The 16,031-nt window shown below is 49.4% G+C and overlaps 1 protein-coding gene across 1 annotated transcript in view; it reads right to left on the minus strand.

Moving 5' to 3' along the window:
* Positions 1-16,031, minus strand: part of LOC138281289 (band 4.1-like protein 4B) — a 908,094-nt gene that overhangs the window by 77,369 nt on the left and 814,694 nt on the right. The window contains exon 7 of the mRNA XM_069219594.1: positions 1,369-1,437. Within this exon, the coding sequence (XP_069075695.1) occupies positions 1,369-1,437 (69 nt within the window). The remainder of the gene's footprint in view (positions 1-1,368; positions 1,438-16,031) is intronic.

The following is a 16,031-nucleotide window of genomic DNA, read 5'->3' on the forward strand; positions in this document are numbered from 1 at the left end:
GAACCAAAGTAGGTCCAAAAGGGCAGTTTGAAAAACAAAAACATTTTTAGGCTGTAAAGTGGGGCAGATTTTTGATCAGTATAGATGCAAAAATTCTGTGTGGTAGAAATTTTGTGGATTCCTGCAGATTCCGGAAGGTTCCATCACAAAAATGTGGGGAAAATGTGTGATTTCAAGCAAAGTTGGAGGTTTGCAGGGAGTTGTGGGTAAGAAAATGATGCGGGTGCATGTGAAGCACACCACCCTGGACTCACCCAGAAGTTTAGTTTTCAGATGTGTCTAGGTCTTGTAGATCTTTCTAGATGGCAGCGTCCCAAAGTCCCAAAAGTGCAGCCCTCACTATTTAAACTGGGGCGATTTTGAGAGCTAGAGAAGCTCTCATGGCCCAAATGTAAAACCAAAACCCATAATAATCAAATGTCCTCTAGCTTGCCACTGGGATAGGGTTTTTTAGTATTTTGGAGTATTGACTGTCACGGGCACTAGGCCTACCCACACAAGTGAAGTACCAGTTTTTAAAATTGTTTTAATATTTTTTTAAAGATATAAATACATGAGTGAGCAAGGCCGCATGGACGAAACTCATAGGGCGTTTATCTTGCAGGAATAAATATATAATAGCACACAGTGGCTGTAGAGTTCACTTGTCTATTCGGAATATGTATATATTTTGATGCCGGCAGGTAAACAGAACAACATATTAACCAATTATAATTATCTCAAGTAACTATAACTCATGTCCTAAATTAACTTTAAGTCATGCCCTCGCCATGCACTGCTAATTATCCCACATATTACATCAGTCCTGACATCGTCTATGATGTCATTGATAATATCACTGCGAATTTGCAATCAAATTATTGATTATTGATGAGAAAACTGTGCAATGCATGGGCGTGATGAAGTATAGTTACTTGTGATAACTATAACAGCTGAATTTCTGTGGTTTTTAGAGTTTAAAGTGTTACATTGTTACTGAACATTTCACCTAACTATAACATAAATATATATACAGATATATACATATATATATATAATAATAATATAAATATATCTTTATCTTAATAAACATCAACAATTTGAATCAAAAGTGCTTTCCTTAACAGTGGTCACAAGATATGGTAGAGCATTGATTTCATTTCTGCACCAATCTATATGTTTTACCATGGAACTGATGTTTGTGATCTAATGTTATCTAATGCTTTTTATGCAATGAATGACTTTGAAGGGACTGATACCCTTTGCTGAAAACATACTTTAATTTTCCCCAAAACACAATGGAAATTCAAGTATTTCATAGACAGCATTTTTCGTCACTGGAAAAGCACAGTAAAATACTTATTAATTTCAATTGTAATTTCTACTTACTGAAAATTGAGGCACGCATGGAAAAGGATCATAATAAGGATTAACTGCATCAATGGGAAATGTTTTTATCTGAAAAACGTAAGAGAAAGGAAAGAACAAGTTTTTTACTGAAGATAAAATGTAAAAAGTGTTGTAAATCTTTCAAATAACCCCACGGTTGAATAAAGCAAAGAAAGGATTAATTTGCATGCGCACATGCTACACAAAAATGCTCAGACGTTAATAATATACCACCATATTAGAAACCAAAAAGTACACAAGCTGTCACCTCTTAAGCAGAATGGTTTACATATTGAATTCACAGATGCACTTCGATACACACACCTACGTTTCCGATCACTCCATTTTACCAGCACTATAGACAAATCCACAGTTTTTCAGACAAAGATCTGCAAAGGCTTCCAGTTGAATGTTAATAACACGGTAAACATCCTCAACAATGACAATGGAACCACAACGTCATTTTTAACACAAGCGGAACCACGCTTGAGCTAACAACGACTCCCTTTTTTTCTGCCTTAACCACGCATGTGCTGAACAACGCACATGCGTGGTTAAGACAGAGAAAAATGGAGACAGCATCTGGAGAGGACACGGTCAGGTAAGTGGGGCTAGGGGTAGTTTTGTTTTTGGGGCATGGTGGGGGATCCGGATCATTTTTTTTTAGGGGTGGGGGTAGGGGTAATTTTGTAGTCAGGGCTGGTGGGGGTGGGTTTTTAAGGGGTGGGGGGGTCGGGGTAATTTAGTTTTTAGGGACGGGGTGGGGGGTTGGGGTAATTTTGTGTATTAGGGTGGGTGGGCGAATTTAAGCGGCGGGTGGGGGTCCGGTAATTTTGTAGTTAGGGCGGAGGTGGGGGGTCGAGATAGAACGCGGTCCGGTAAGTAGGGCTATGCGAGGGTTGGGTTAGTTTTTAGGGGTGGGGTGGTTGGGTTATTATTTTTATTTTTTTAAGGGGCAGGGTTGGGGGTCGGGGTAAATTTTGTTTTTAGGGGCAGGATACTTTTATTTTTGGAGGTGTGGTCGGTTGCTTTTAGGGCTGGTGGGGGTTGGGGTAGGTTTTAGGGCTCTGGATCGGTGGAGGTATAGGTGTAGATTTAGGGGCAGGTGGGGGGGTCAGGGTAGTTTTATTTTTGGGGCGGGTGGAGGGTTGGGGTAATATTATTTTTTGGGTGGGGGTCAAGGTAGTTTTTATTTTTAGGGCGGGTGGGGGGTTGTGGATATTTTGTTTTTAGGGGTGGGGCAGTTTTATTTTTGGGGTCAGTTGTTTTTAGGGCGGGTGGGGGGTCGGAGTAGGTTTTAAGGCTCAGGGTGGGTGGGGGTGTTGGGGCAGTTTTTAGGGGCAGGTGGGGGGTCGGGTAGTTTTATTTTTTGGGCGGTGGGGGTCTGATGGTTGTATTTTTTGGGGAGGTGGCGGGATGGCATGCGAAAACCACACAAATGCCGTTCAACACATGCCTTTACTAGGCATGCCTTTACAATGAAAAATTGTTGTAAAGGCATACGTGGTAAAGACATTCATAGGAACAACTCAGTCATTGTTCCGACTGCGTTGTTCAGGCATGCGTGGTTGGCACATGCGTTGTTCCTTTATACATCTTAATAATTAATACTCTACATAAGCAACAATTCAATATAACTGAATGAATCAAGGCCTGTTACAGTAAAACAATGAATGCTCTGATCCAGAGCACTGAAAGTGGCTTTTATGAACGATTTACTAGGAACATATTGTTTCTCCATTTCCTATTAATCAGAGAGCTGTGGTGTATGAAATTCAAATAAAACATCAGGAAATCTTTTGCTTACAAATGTGATTACTTTGAGAAAATGAGGGAGCTTCTGTGGGTTCTTGCAATAAAATGGAACTTGACTGGGATTTTGGAGCTCTGACTTCAGTTGAATTTAATCCTTGGTGACTAAGAGGGAAAACAAATAATAAGTCATTTGGAGTCAGGAGAATGCAGACATGCTACCTGGAGTGTCACACACGGATTAATAGTGTCTGCCACGGGTCAATATATGTAGTCTGCCATATAGCCACACTGCAAGTTATTTGCTAGTGGTGTTTGAAATTGAAAACACATGCGTCTTGCAGTTCACATAGTTTTGTATAGTACACCAGCATTGAGAAGTTATAAGCTGGTGAAGTTTTAAAATAAAAGGTGCGAAAAAAGGGCACCTGGTGGGTCAGTGGGAAAAGGTTCCTCTTGCCATCAGGGTTGGAAACTCACTGCTGCTCCGTTGCCACAAGTCCACCCAGTATTCACAAGTGTGGGGCTGCTGTGCAGATGGTCTTACAGTGTTTACCCACTGCCGCTCAAGAATAAGGGTATCTTTGAGTAGCAATAAATAAAAGGCCTCTCTGCTGGGCAGCTAATATTCTGATTTACGGCAGCAGGTCTCACCTTTCTTTGGGAGGACATCTGGGTACAGAAAATCAGCAACTGGTGATGTTATACTTTACCTGAAGCAAAATTGAGAATCTGAGCCTACATTAACACAGTGCAAATATTGCAGACTTCGTGGGTAACGTTTATTACCTCATCCACCCATAGTATTTTCCAACAACATACAGATGGCACACACTTTTTTGTTTTTGAATCAATGAGACTAGTGACAATATCATTAAGCATATGCTTTCTATCACCAAAATGGTAAAGTTTTCTAGGTCAAGTTTCATTTAACAAGCTAATGGATGTCTTTTACTACTCAACTGGAGGGAAAACTACTGCAGGGTCAATGAGAGTCATTTAGATACTGCATCTGACACCTGCCAGGTCAGTGGAATCACTGCTTTACACCACCACATTGCAATGTATTCTATGGATACCAACATATACTGCTCAGCAACTTAGAGGCACTAACCTGCAACAGTGCACTGCATCCTAGGATACAAAATCACCTACCTGTGTTGCATTATACGGCCACAAACTCACCACATTGCATAACAAAGACACTACTACACCACAAAGCATGCATGCCAGTGGCACGATCCCACTGCATTACATGTATTTGTAGTGAAATTAATTTAAGACACTGCACTATGTTATTAGGTTACATACTCACCATATTCCTCAGCATACTAAGGACTCTAAACACACTACTAAACTACACAGCAAAACACTAAGCCATTCCATTGAACACTAAGAACATTGACCCACGTTATTACAATGCATCACACTACATCATAGGTAACCTAACCTATTACACAGCACCCTAAAGACAATAACCCACCATGGCATCACTTGGGCACTGCAGCCCTCATTACGAGTAGTAAGGCAATCTATATTCGGCCAGTTAAGTGTCACTAGTGACTGAACTAGGCTTAACAGTTTTGAAGAAACACTGTGGGGGTCATTACAACATTGGCGGTAAAAGCCGCTTACCGCCGTGCAGAAGACCGCCAATACACCGCCGCGGCTGCGGAATTCCGCCACAGCTATTATGACCCACATCTCGAAATCCGACAAAACTCAGACACCCACACAAGTCCGCCACACCAAAGGTCAGTGATAAACTGGCGAAAACAAAACCTCCACCGTCACGCCAACAGAAATACGCCCATGCTATCACGACCCACGAATCCACGCGGCGGTCTTCCAACCGCGGTATTCCATTGGGGGTACACACCGCCACGCTCAAAATACACACACTCTTACAAAACACAGCCACATTGGACAATACACAATACACACACCTGAGACACATACACACACCACTCCCACACACCCAATACAATATAAAACACACACCCACATCACCCACAAACCCCTACAACCAAAAATTCAGAAAGAAGGCCAGAGAGAGACACCACCATCCACAAACTAGCAGCCACAGGCACACAACACCATCACCCACACTACTTCCAAGCACAAAACACCACACACCACTACATATCACCACACCTATCACCACATACACCACCCCACACATCACCTACACCACCCCATGGCACGGCAAAGACATCCCAGGTTCTCCGAGGAGGAGCTCAGGGTCATGGTGGAGGAAATCGTACGGGTAGAGCCACAGCTATTTGGATCACAGGTAGATGGAGCTATGACGAAGAATTGTCGACAGGGTCAACGCAGTGGGACAGCACCCAAGAAATTGGGACGACATCAGGAAGAGGTGGAATTACGGGGGAAGGTGCGTTCCGTGGTCTCAAGACACAACATCGCGGTACAGCGGACTGGCGGCGGACCCCCACAACTAACAACATGGGAGGAGCAGGTCTTGACTATTCTGCATCCTGAGGGCCTCGCAGGAGTCAGTGGAGGGATGGACTCTGGTAAGTCAAATCTTAACTATCATATCCCCCACCCTACCTGCAAGCTATCACAGATCCCCGCCCCCTCCCCTATCACTCCAACTCCTCACAAATGTACTAATAACACAAACCACCCATCCCAACACCAAGCCCTGCATGACACAACAAAGCATGGACACCCATCACTAAAGCATGCCCACTGCACATACCCATAACACCCCCCTCAGCCATCATCACACAAGCCCCCACACAGGAATGCTAGCACTGGGGTACACGCTCACCCACCCATTGCCCACCATGACACACACAGAGGCAATAATCATGTTTTCTTTACCCCTGCAGGACCACCACCAAACGTCACCAGACAGGAGGGTCCAGACATCTCCCCCCCACCCACAGAAGATGCCCCCAGTGATGACAGCAGCTCTGTCCAACTGGATCCAAATGACCAGCCCGGACCATCGTGGGCCTCGGGACAGTCGGTTCCCCACACCCAGTCATAGGCCACCACAGACCTTCCACCCTCTGGTAACACCAGCACAGCACCCACCCAGCGGGCCCATACCTCCGTCCCCAGGACATGTCAATCAGCTGTGTGTCCACCACTACAGGGAACCCAGGATAACCCACAAACCCAACAACAACAGGGACCCGGGGGCAGTGGTAGTGGGCACACGGTCCAGGGGACGGAGGCCCAGGAACACAGGGGAACTGGGAGGGCTGCTGTGCGACAGGTGGCGGACAGGCCAAGGGAACCCACTCTCCACGAGGCCCTCTCCAGCATTATGGGAGCCTACCACCACTCCCAGGAGACGATGGCCACGGTCCTGGACAAGTTGCAGGAGACTCTGCGTCTGCAGGACGAACTGTATTTCAGGTTCAGGGAGGAGCTCAGGACCATCAGCTCCGCCCTGGGCACCATCGTAGGGGTGCTGACGGACATTCAAAAGACCTTGAGGGACACCGTGGCACTCCAAGGGGCCCCTGACACTAGCCAGGACGACGAAGTGCCCACCACCTCCGCCGGCGCTAGTGGACAGGACGCCACGCCACAGGACCAACACACCAGCACCCCATCCCCTGCAGACGGACAACCACCACGCAATCGGGCCCTGAGATCCAGGAATGGGACAGAGCAAGATGGCAAGACCACCGCCAGGAAATAAGACCACCCTGATTGTCCCCCCACTGTCCCACTTTGTCACCCTGTCCAGATTGGAACAGCCCCAGCTCCACTTCCAATGCCCAGATGGGCAGTGCACCTGTGAGACTAATAGACTGGACTCTGCCATGGACATTCCTCCACCATCACCCATCCCCATTTTGCAACCTTCCTTGATTTTTTTACTACTTAAATAAACACCCTTGAAAGTCAAAGAAAACTGGGGTCAGTCTATGATTTGGAACTTTGCATTATCAATTACAGTGTCATAATGGGTTACCCATTGTAAGGCTAACATACCAATGTCACACATCACAAGCCCTTCAAGGATGCAAGCAGTTGACACGTAGGTAACCACACCTGTGAAACTGAAATGGGAGGGTACAACTCAATTAACAAATAGTGAGTGAAATGTAGGTACAGGATAGAGGTAGACTTGTGAAAGTTAATGTAATGTTAAACCAGAAAATTTTCTCACCTGTGTGTCACTGGAAATATTGCTGTATGACTGACTCCCTGTTGTCGTTTTCTTCATCCTCAGCTTCATCCTCATCACTGTCCACTCGCTCCACAGGCTCCACAGCTGCCACAACACCGTCATCTGGATCATCCTCCTGCAGAAAAGGCACCTGGCGTCGCAATGCTAAATTATGGAGCATGGAGCAGGCGATGATGATGTCGCACACCTTCTTCGGTGAGTAGAATAGGGATCCACCTGTCATATGGAGGCACCTGAACCTGGCCTTAAGAAGGCCGAAGGTGCGTTCGATAACCCTCCTAGTCCGCCCATGGGCATCATTGTACCATTCCTCTGCCCTGGTCCTGGGATTCCTCACTGGGGTCAATATCCTGGAAAGGTTGGGGTAACCAGAGTCCCCCAATAGCCATACACGGTGCCTCTCGAGTTGACCCATCATATCAGGGATGCTGCTATTCCGCAGGATGTAGGCGTCATGCACTGAGCCAGGGAACATTGCATTTACCTGCGAGATGTACTGGTCTGCCAAACAGGCCATCTGGACATTCATCGAATGATAATTCTTCCGGTTCCTGTACACCTGTTCACTCCTGCGGGGGGGACCAGAGCTACATGGGTCCCATCAATAGCACCTATGACGTTCGGGATATGTCCAAGGGCATAGAAGTCACCTTTCACTATAGGCAAATCCTCCACCTCAGGGAAAATGATGTATCTCCTTACGTGTTTCAGCAGGGCAGACAACACTCTGGACAACACGTTGGAAAACATAGGCTGGGACATCCCTGATGCCATGGCCACTGTTGTCTGAAAAGAGCCACTTGCAAGGAAATGAAGCACTGACAGCACCTGCACGTCAGGGGGGATTCCAGTCGGATGGCGGATCGGTGACATCAGGTCTGGCTCCAACTGGGTACAAAGTTCCTGGATTGTGGCATGGTCAAACCGGTAGGTGACGATGATATGTCTTTCTTCCATTGTCAACAGGTCCACCAGCGGTCGGTACACCGGAGGATTCCGCCATCTTCTCATATGTCCCAGCTGACGGTGCCTAAGAAGGACAACAGCGAAGAACCAGTCACTATTCCTCCAGGTATGTACCCACAGTTACACACAAGACTACACCAGACAAAACCCCTTCCTGTATGTGTGTTGAGTATAGGCCTAGCTATGCGTGACGCAGTAGTAAATGAAGCCATGTGGGCCCCTGAAATGGTGGCTGCCTGACATCTTAACTGGGACAATGGGATTGTGGGGTAACTGCGCTGGCGTGGCACACCGTCGCGGTAGGCGGCCGTAGAACGCGGCGCAATGCTGCATTGGTTAACATTGGACGATATGGGTCCCAGGAGCCAATGAAGAGGTGCGCCAGCGGTGATGATGCGCACCGCCGCGGACGTCACCACCATTTTCTATCTGTTCAATCACTAGATACCTGACCTTCGACAGGAGAGGACCTACACTGCTAGTGCTGCTGTGACCTTGGTCTGGAAGCGACGATGGCTGCTGCGTCTGGGGAAAGGGCCCCTGCCTTCACTGGAGTTGGAGAAACTTGTGGATGGGGTCCTCCCCCAGTACACGCTACTCTACGGTCCTCCAGACCAACAGGTAAGTAAACAGGGAGCACGTTGTATGGGCTATGCCTGTGTGGAGAGGGCTGGTTGTAAGAATGAAGGGGGCACATTTCTGCGTGCATGAAGGACTGTGAATGCATGTGCCACATAGCAAGGGTAGGGATAGGGGACAATCACTTCAACGGTGCAGTTGGTAATGACTTCTTCCCCTGTACATGTCATGTAGGTCAGCGCCCACCAGAAGAAGGATATTTGGCGTGCCATCGCCAAGGACGTCCGGACCCTGGGGGTCCACCACAGACGGAGCACCCACTGCTGGAAAAGATGGGAGGACATTCGCCGCTGGAGCAAGAAGACGGCGGAGGCTCAGCTGGGGATGGCCTCCCAACGTGGGAGGGGTGCCCGTCGAACCATGAACCCCTGATGTTCCGGATCCTGGCGGTGGCCTACCCTGAGTTGGATGGGCGCTTGAGGGCATCACAGCTGACACAAGGGGGTGAGTACAACATCATTCAGCGGACTTTGCACATAGTGAAGGTGTCTGGGTGGGGGAGGAGGGCTGTGGGTTACCCTAGGCCAGGGCGAGTTCCGTAGGCTAGGCCCCTCCGTAATGCAGGCCATGTGGCACCCCACCCCATCTCTGAAGAGTGCCAAGTACAGGTATACATGCCCCTGTGTCATCTATGTGTGCAGATGTCGACCATAGCCATGTAGGACATATCCCAGGAATTGCATCTGTGGAGCCCAACAGCGCGACGTAGTGCAGGGGGCAGCTGTGTCTGTATTGTCCGCCAACGGTAGCGGTAAGCCATGCACTCAACCTGTCTTTCTTCTGTCGTCCCCCCCTTTGTGTGGTCTGCCTGTTCTTGTGTGCATTAGCATCATCAGGCGGAGGAGCAGTGGCACCAGAGCACGAGGGAGCTGCATCCTACATGGCCATGGAGGGCCACACCACAGACTCGGAATACACCAGTGGGACAGAGGGCGAGGGGAGCTTCACGGCGGGGACAGGATCAGCAACCAGCGACACGGACTCGTCCTCCGATGGGAGCGCCCTTGTGGTGGTGGCAAAATCTGTGCCCCCCACTTCTACAGGTACAGCCGCCACCCCCCCTACCAGAACCGCCCTCCCAGCAGCCCCTCAGCCTTCGCCCCGTGCCCGCTCACCCAGGAGGATGGGCATAACCTTTGCCCCAGGCACCTCAGCCCCTGCCCCTGTCACCTCTGCTTCCCTCAGTGAGGAGGCCATTGACCTCCTCAGGTCACTCACTGTTGGGCAGTCTACCATTTTGAATGCCATCCAGGGTGCAGAAAGGGAATTGCAACACACAAATGCATTCCTGGAGGGCATTCATTCTGGTCAGGCTGCCCTTCATCGAACCCTGCAAACTCTGGCCTCAGCACTGATGGCAGCCATTGTCCCTGTCTCTAGCCTCCCCGCCTCCAACTTCCTCTACCCAGACCCAATCCCCTGTACCCCAGCCTATCCCAAGCACACCATCAGACCAGCATGCACACACCTCACCACACAAGGGAAGCTCAGGCAAACATAAGCACCACACATCCCACAGGCACTCACGCAAGCATCACACACATACAGACACACCAACATCCACTGCCTCCACTGTGTCCCCCTCCTCGTCGTCTCCCTCCTCCCTCCCAGTCTCGTCTACACTCTCACCTGCATGCACTACCACTACAGCCACGATGTCCCGCACCAGCACACCCACCACCACACCCCGCTCACGTGCAGTCACCACCCCCACTCCCATTTACATGTCCCCTGTGTCCTCTCCCAGTGTGTCTGTGACGCCCCCTCCCAAGATAAACAAACGCAGGCACACACCCACCCAACAGCCATCCACCTCACGACAGCCTCCAGTGCATGCACCGTCACCCAAAGTCACCAAACGTACACCTCCTACAACCACTACCTCTTCCTCCACTCCCAAACCCCTTCCAGCTACCCGTCCCAGTGTTCCTAAGAAACTTTTCCTGAGCAAGCTTGACCTCTTTCCCACCACCCCCCTCCAACTCATAGGTCCCGTACAAGCACCTCAGCCAAAAAAAACACTGGTACCAGTGGTGCCTGTTAGAGGTATGTGGAGTGCACCGGGCACCAGGGCAGCCAGTGTGACACGGAGCCACAGCACAGCCAGTCCCCCCCTGTGAAGCACCAGAAGTTGGACAGTGCCCGGCGGGAGAGGGGGAAGACTCCAGCAGGCAAAGCCGCTCACAAGGGTCCCGGGGGGAGTGTCCACTCAGCTGTGACTCCTTCCAAGGTGGGGAAGGGGCAGAAGAAATCGCCAAAGTCTGGGAAGAGCAGCATGGCGGAGAAGACCGCCATCATCCACGCTGCCCAGGAGGCCACCGCCAGCCCAATCGTCACTGGCCAGGAGGCCACCGCCAGAGTCACTGCCCAGGAGGCCTGCCCAATCGTCACTGGCCAGGAGGCCACCGCCAGAGTTACTGCCCAGGAGGCCAGCCCAATCGTCACTGGCCAGGAGGCCACCGCCAGAGTCACTGCCCAGGAGGCCAGCCCCATCGTCACTGGCTAGGAGGCCAGCCCCAGAGTCACTGGCCAGGAGGCCAGCCCCAGAGTCACTGCCCAGGAGGCCAGCCCAATCGTCACTGGCCAGGAGGCCACCGCCAGAGTCACTGACCAGGAGGCCAGCCCAATCGTCACTGGCCAGGAGGGCCCTGCAAGCCACAGCCCAGCTGACCCATGAAGGTCCGCCAGCCACAGGCCTGCTGGGCAATGAAGGACCGCCTTGGCAAGCACCGCTGAACAGGCCAGGGACCGCTGAACAAGGCAAAGGCCACCATGGCAAGCACCGCTGAACAGGACAGGGACCGCTGAACAAGGCAAAGGCCACCATGGCAGGCACCGCTGAACAGGGCAAGCACCGCTGAACAAGGCAAAGACCGCCATGGAATGCACCGCTGAACAGGGCAAGCACCGCTGAACAGGTCAGAAACTGCCAACTCAAGCACCGCTGAACAGGGCAAAGACTGCCATGGAATGCACCGCTGAACAGGGCAAGCACCGCTGAACAGGTCAGAAACTGCCAACTCAAGCACCGCCGGACAGGGCAAAGACCGCCATGGAATGCACCGCTGAACAGGGCAAGCACCGCTGAACAGGTCAGAAACTGCCAACTCAAGCACCGCCGAACAGGGCAAAGACCGCCATGGAATGCACCGCTGAACAGGTCAGAAACTGCCAACTCAATCACCCCCGAACAGGGCAAAGACCGCCAAGGCGAGCACCGCTAGCCCATTAGCGTCAGGGGCAGTGACGCAACTGGGACCGTCACAGGGTGAGTCCTGCACTCTGGGCACCAGTCCCCCTCCAGAACCAGTGTAGACATGCATCCACTCCGTCTGTCCTTGGCAGGATGAAGCACTCTGGGCACCAGTCCCCCTCCAGAACCAGTGGAGACATGCATCCACTCTGTCTGTCCTGCACAGGATGAAGCACTCTGGGCACCAGTCCCCCTCCAGAACCAGTGGAGACTGCTATCCACTTGAGAGACTGTGGCTTTGCACTCCCCAGGATGGTACAGTGGGCAAACCGCCCACTGTAGAGACTTGAGAGACTGTGGTTTTGCACTCCCCAGGATGGTACAGTGGGCAAACCACCCACTGTAGAGACTTGAGAGACTGTGGCTTTGCACTCCCCAGGCTAAAGCAGTGGGCAACCCACCCACACTAGAGACTTGAGAGACTGTGGCTTTGCACTCCCCAGGATGGTACAGTGGGCAGACCACCCACTGTAGAGACTTGAGAGACTGTGGCTTTGCACTCCCCAGGATAAAGCAGTAGGCAACCCACCCACTGCAGAGACTTGAGAGACTGTGGCTTTGCACTCCCCAGGATGGTACAGTGGGCAACTCACCCACTGTAGAAACTTGAGAGACTGTGGCTTTGCACTCCCCAGGATGGAACAGTGGGCAACCTACCCACTGTAGAGACTTGAGAGACTGTGGCTTTGCACTCCCCAGGATAAAGCAGTTGGTAAACCACCCACTGTAGAGACTTGATAAACTGTGGCTTCGCACTCCCCAGGATACATCAATGGGCATGGAGCCCCCTCGTGGATCTGGCGTGGTGCACTCATCCGGCTGAGGTGCCCCCCTTCCCTTCCCCCTGAGGTGCCTGTTGTATTTCTATCTGATGCCCCTGCAGTGTTCTCTCCGTTTTGATCAGGTATGTAGTGTGGGCCTTGCCCATGCATTTTGGGCCCAGTGGTCCACGGACAATGAATGGTGCATTACCTGCACTACTAATCGTGGTGTATATTTTGTTTAATGTGTATATATATATATGTATATATTTGGTTACTGTATTTTGATATATTACAATGGTTCAACTCATTTCCTTTTGTCTTTGCATTCTTCCGGGGGGGTTGGGGGTTGTTACTGTAATGTTTGGAGATGCTTTGGTGTGTGTGTTGTAGTGGGTGAGGGTCGGGTGGGGGTTGTGATGTTGGTTGTGTATGTCCCTGTGTTTTTCCCTCCCACTCCCCTATGTCGTAGGTGCAGTACTCACTGTGGTCTTCGCCTCCGACGTTGTTGATCATCGTATAGTAGCAGGAAGACTATCGCAGGGAGAATATAGAGTTCCGGCTCCATGGTGTTGTCGTTCCTCGTGGAGTGTGAAGAGGTGAGCGTTTTCCCTTTGAAATGGCTGTTTCCGCCGTGTTTTTATCCGCGGTGAATCCGCCCCGGAAAAGGTGGCGGATTGGCCTGTTGTGATACAGTGGGCGGTACATTGTCCACCGCCGCGCTGTTGGCGGTGACCGCCGCGCTGTTTGTCTGTACCGCCGTGCCGGTCGGAGTTTTAAAGTGGCTTTCTTTGTTGGCGGTTTCTGCCACGGTCATAATTCCACATTTTTTACCGCCGGCCTGTTGGCGGTTTTACCGCCGCTTTAACACCGACCGCCAGGTTTGTAATGACCACCTGTGTTTCCATTTTTATTCTCTGCACATATCTCAGCAGGAACACCCTATTAAACTGTGTACAGGAAAAATGACTCCGAATATGGGTTTTAAAAGCCAAGGTCAGAAGAGAAACAAAGATTCCTGTGGCTATACCACACCCTTCATTACTGCACTCCATGGCATCAGGATATTGCAATTCCCAGTACCACTTCATGAGTCCGCCTGAGCCAGTAATGAAGGTGTTTGAGCTTAAATTTGATTCTTGTTGTCAGGAGACAGCCTCAGACAAAGGATTTGCTGCTGCTGCTACGGTCGCATGACATTATTTTAGGATCTTTGTGACATGCTGCTAACCACAAGCTGGAAGCCTCAGGGTGTGTATACATTGGAGCCAAGATCGACATGGAGAAGGTCCATAGTAGACACTGGGTGGGTTTCGAAAATAGACCCACTGAAGAGCAAATTGATGGTAAGGCTGTGAGTATTGTTTGTCAAACCCCAATGGGGCAGACCGGATTCAGGCATCAATTAACAATACACTGGGAATAATTTATGTACCTATTAACTAGGCAATTATAATATCCGAATGCCATGGAAAGAGAAGGGTCCTTAAGCAGTTCCAGAGAGAGTTACCTCGATGAAGAATGATCTGCCTGCCACATCTTTTATATCTGAATTGTTGTGATGACAGCAGAAGTTTATTGGTGAGAATCCAGGGTAGTTGATAGGGGACAAAAGACTGGCAATATAGTTTACAGTCCAGTTATTTATAGTCATGTGGGAATGACAGAGCTTGAACCTAATTTTTCCTGCTTAGGGAGCCAATGGATAGGAATGAGGGCAGGGGTGACATGGTCAAGATATTTGAGGCTATGTACTAGTTGGGCAGCAACAATACCAACTATAATTACCATATCAATAAAAAGTTTTAAATGTGCACATTATGAATATATTTCGCTGGCGGAGAGACTGAGGTGTGCATCAAATGTCAGTGCTGCCTGGTGGAAGGCTTTGCAGCCATGGAGGTTGCACTGCGTGACCCTGGAAGACAATGAACAACATTTTCCTGCATGCCCCGGATCTCTTGGAAGGGTTGGTGATCGTAGCAGCCATCGTGGATTGCCAATAATAAATTTTCTTCTGTTTCATGGCATTCTATGAAGACACTTGCGTTCTTATGAAGGTGAAGCCAGGGCTCCTGCTGAGTAGATTTATTTTGAAGGAACAATTATCTTACTTTATTTAGTTTATTAAAAGACTTTCTGGTGTCTGTAGTGTTGCGCCAGTGAATGAACTGGTCGCCGAGCACTACCAAGAAGGTGAAATGTGGAGGGGTGACACACATGATTCCCCCTCTGTTTCAGAGTTATGTGAGTGCGCCTCAGGTCATGTGACCGAGGATATATATTAAAGTGAACCGGGGGCGGGGTTCAGAGGTCCGTACACGCGCACTGAGTGGTGTTGGACGGACTCCGTGGTAAACCTCAAACCCTGCCCACGGGTTCGTGTTTTGAAAACCAAACACCGGTGTCTTCGTGTTTATTCATAGCCCGAGTGTCGGAAACGTCCGACACTACAGAGTCAATTAAGTATTCTGGAAATCAAGTCAAGTAGAAAACAAACTTAGAACTGTTTTTGAAATTATTTGGTCAAAGTCCTTAGAACTTTGTATGGCTTCTTGAACAGTGATTCATTTACTAATGAGAGACAACTTCTAGAACATAATTGTAAATATATTGTATATTGTGGATACAAACAACATTTAGTTCACTTTTTGTGCAGTGGAGGAAGTTATCTTCCCAATAGTGGTGGAGGTTAATAAGTGCTCCTGTCACCACTTATGTCTAGTTACATTTTCAGCTTCATAGAAGTCAGAAATACAGAAAATAACTTGTCCTGCATAGTGTCGTTCAACATGTCAAGAAAAGGAAATACTATCGCTGATGCACCATGGCAATATTAAACAATATTTTCTATTCAATTTGGTCCGACTGGGTCATGTGGGCACAACATTTTTAATTGTTTGAATACCAATGTCTGCATGAAGATTTGTCAGATGAGCAGTTCTCAGCCAAACTGTTTTTAATCACAACACTAATATCATGTACTGAGTTTAGAGAGACATGCATGTGCCTCAATGTGACTTACCATGGTAGATACTCATCTGCCAATCCTTCCAGGACAAACATTAATGAATCCCAGGCATTGTGGTGTGTGCCTTTTCTCATTTGTTTATGG

Source organism: Pleurodeles waltl, chromosome 2_2 (assembly GCF_031143425.1).
Source record: "Pleurodeles waltl isolate 20211129_DDA chromosome 2_2, aPleWal1.hap1.20221129, whole genome shotgun sequence".
In the NCBI taxonomy this organism is placed as follows: Eukaryota; Metazoa; Chordata; class Amphibia; order Caudata; family Salamandridae; genus Pleurodeles; species Pleurodeles waltl.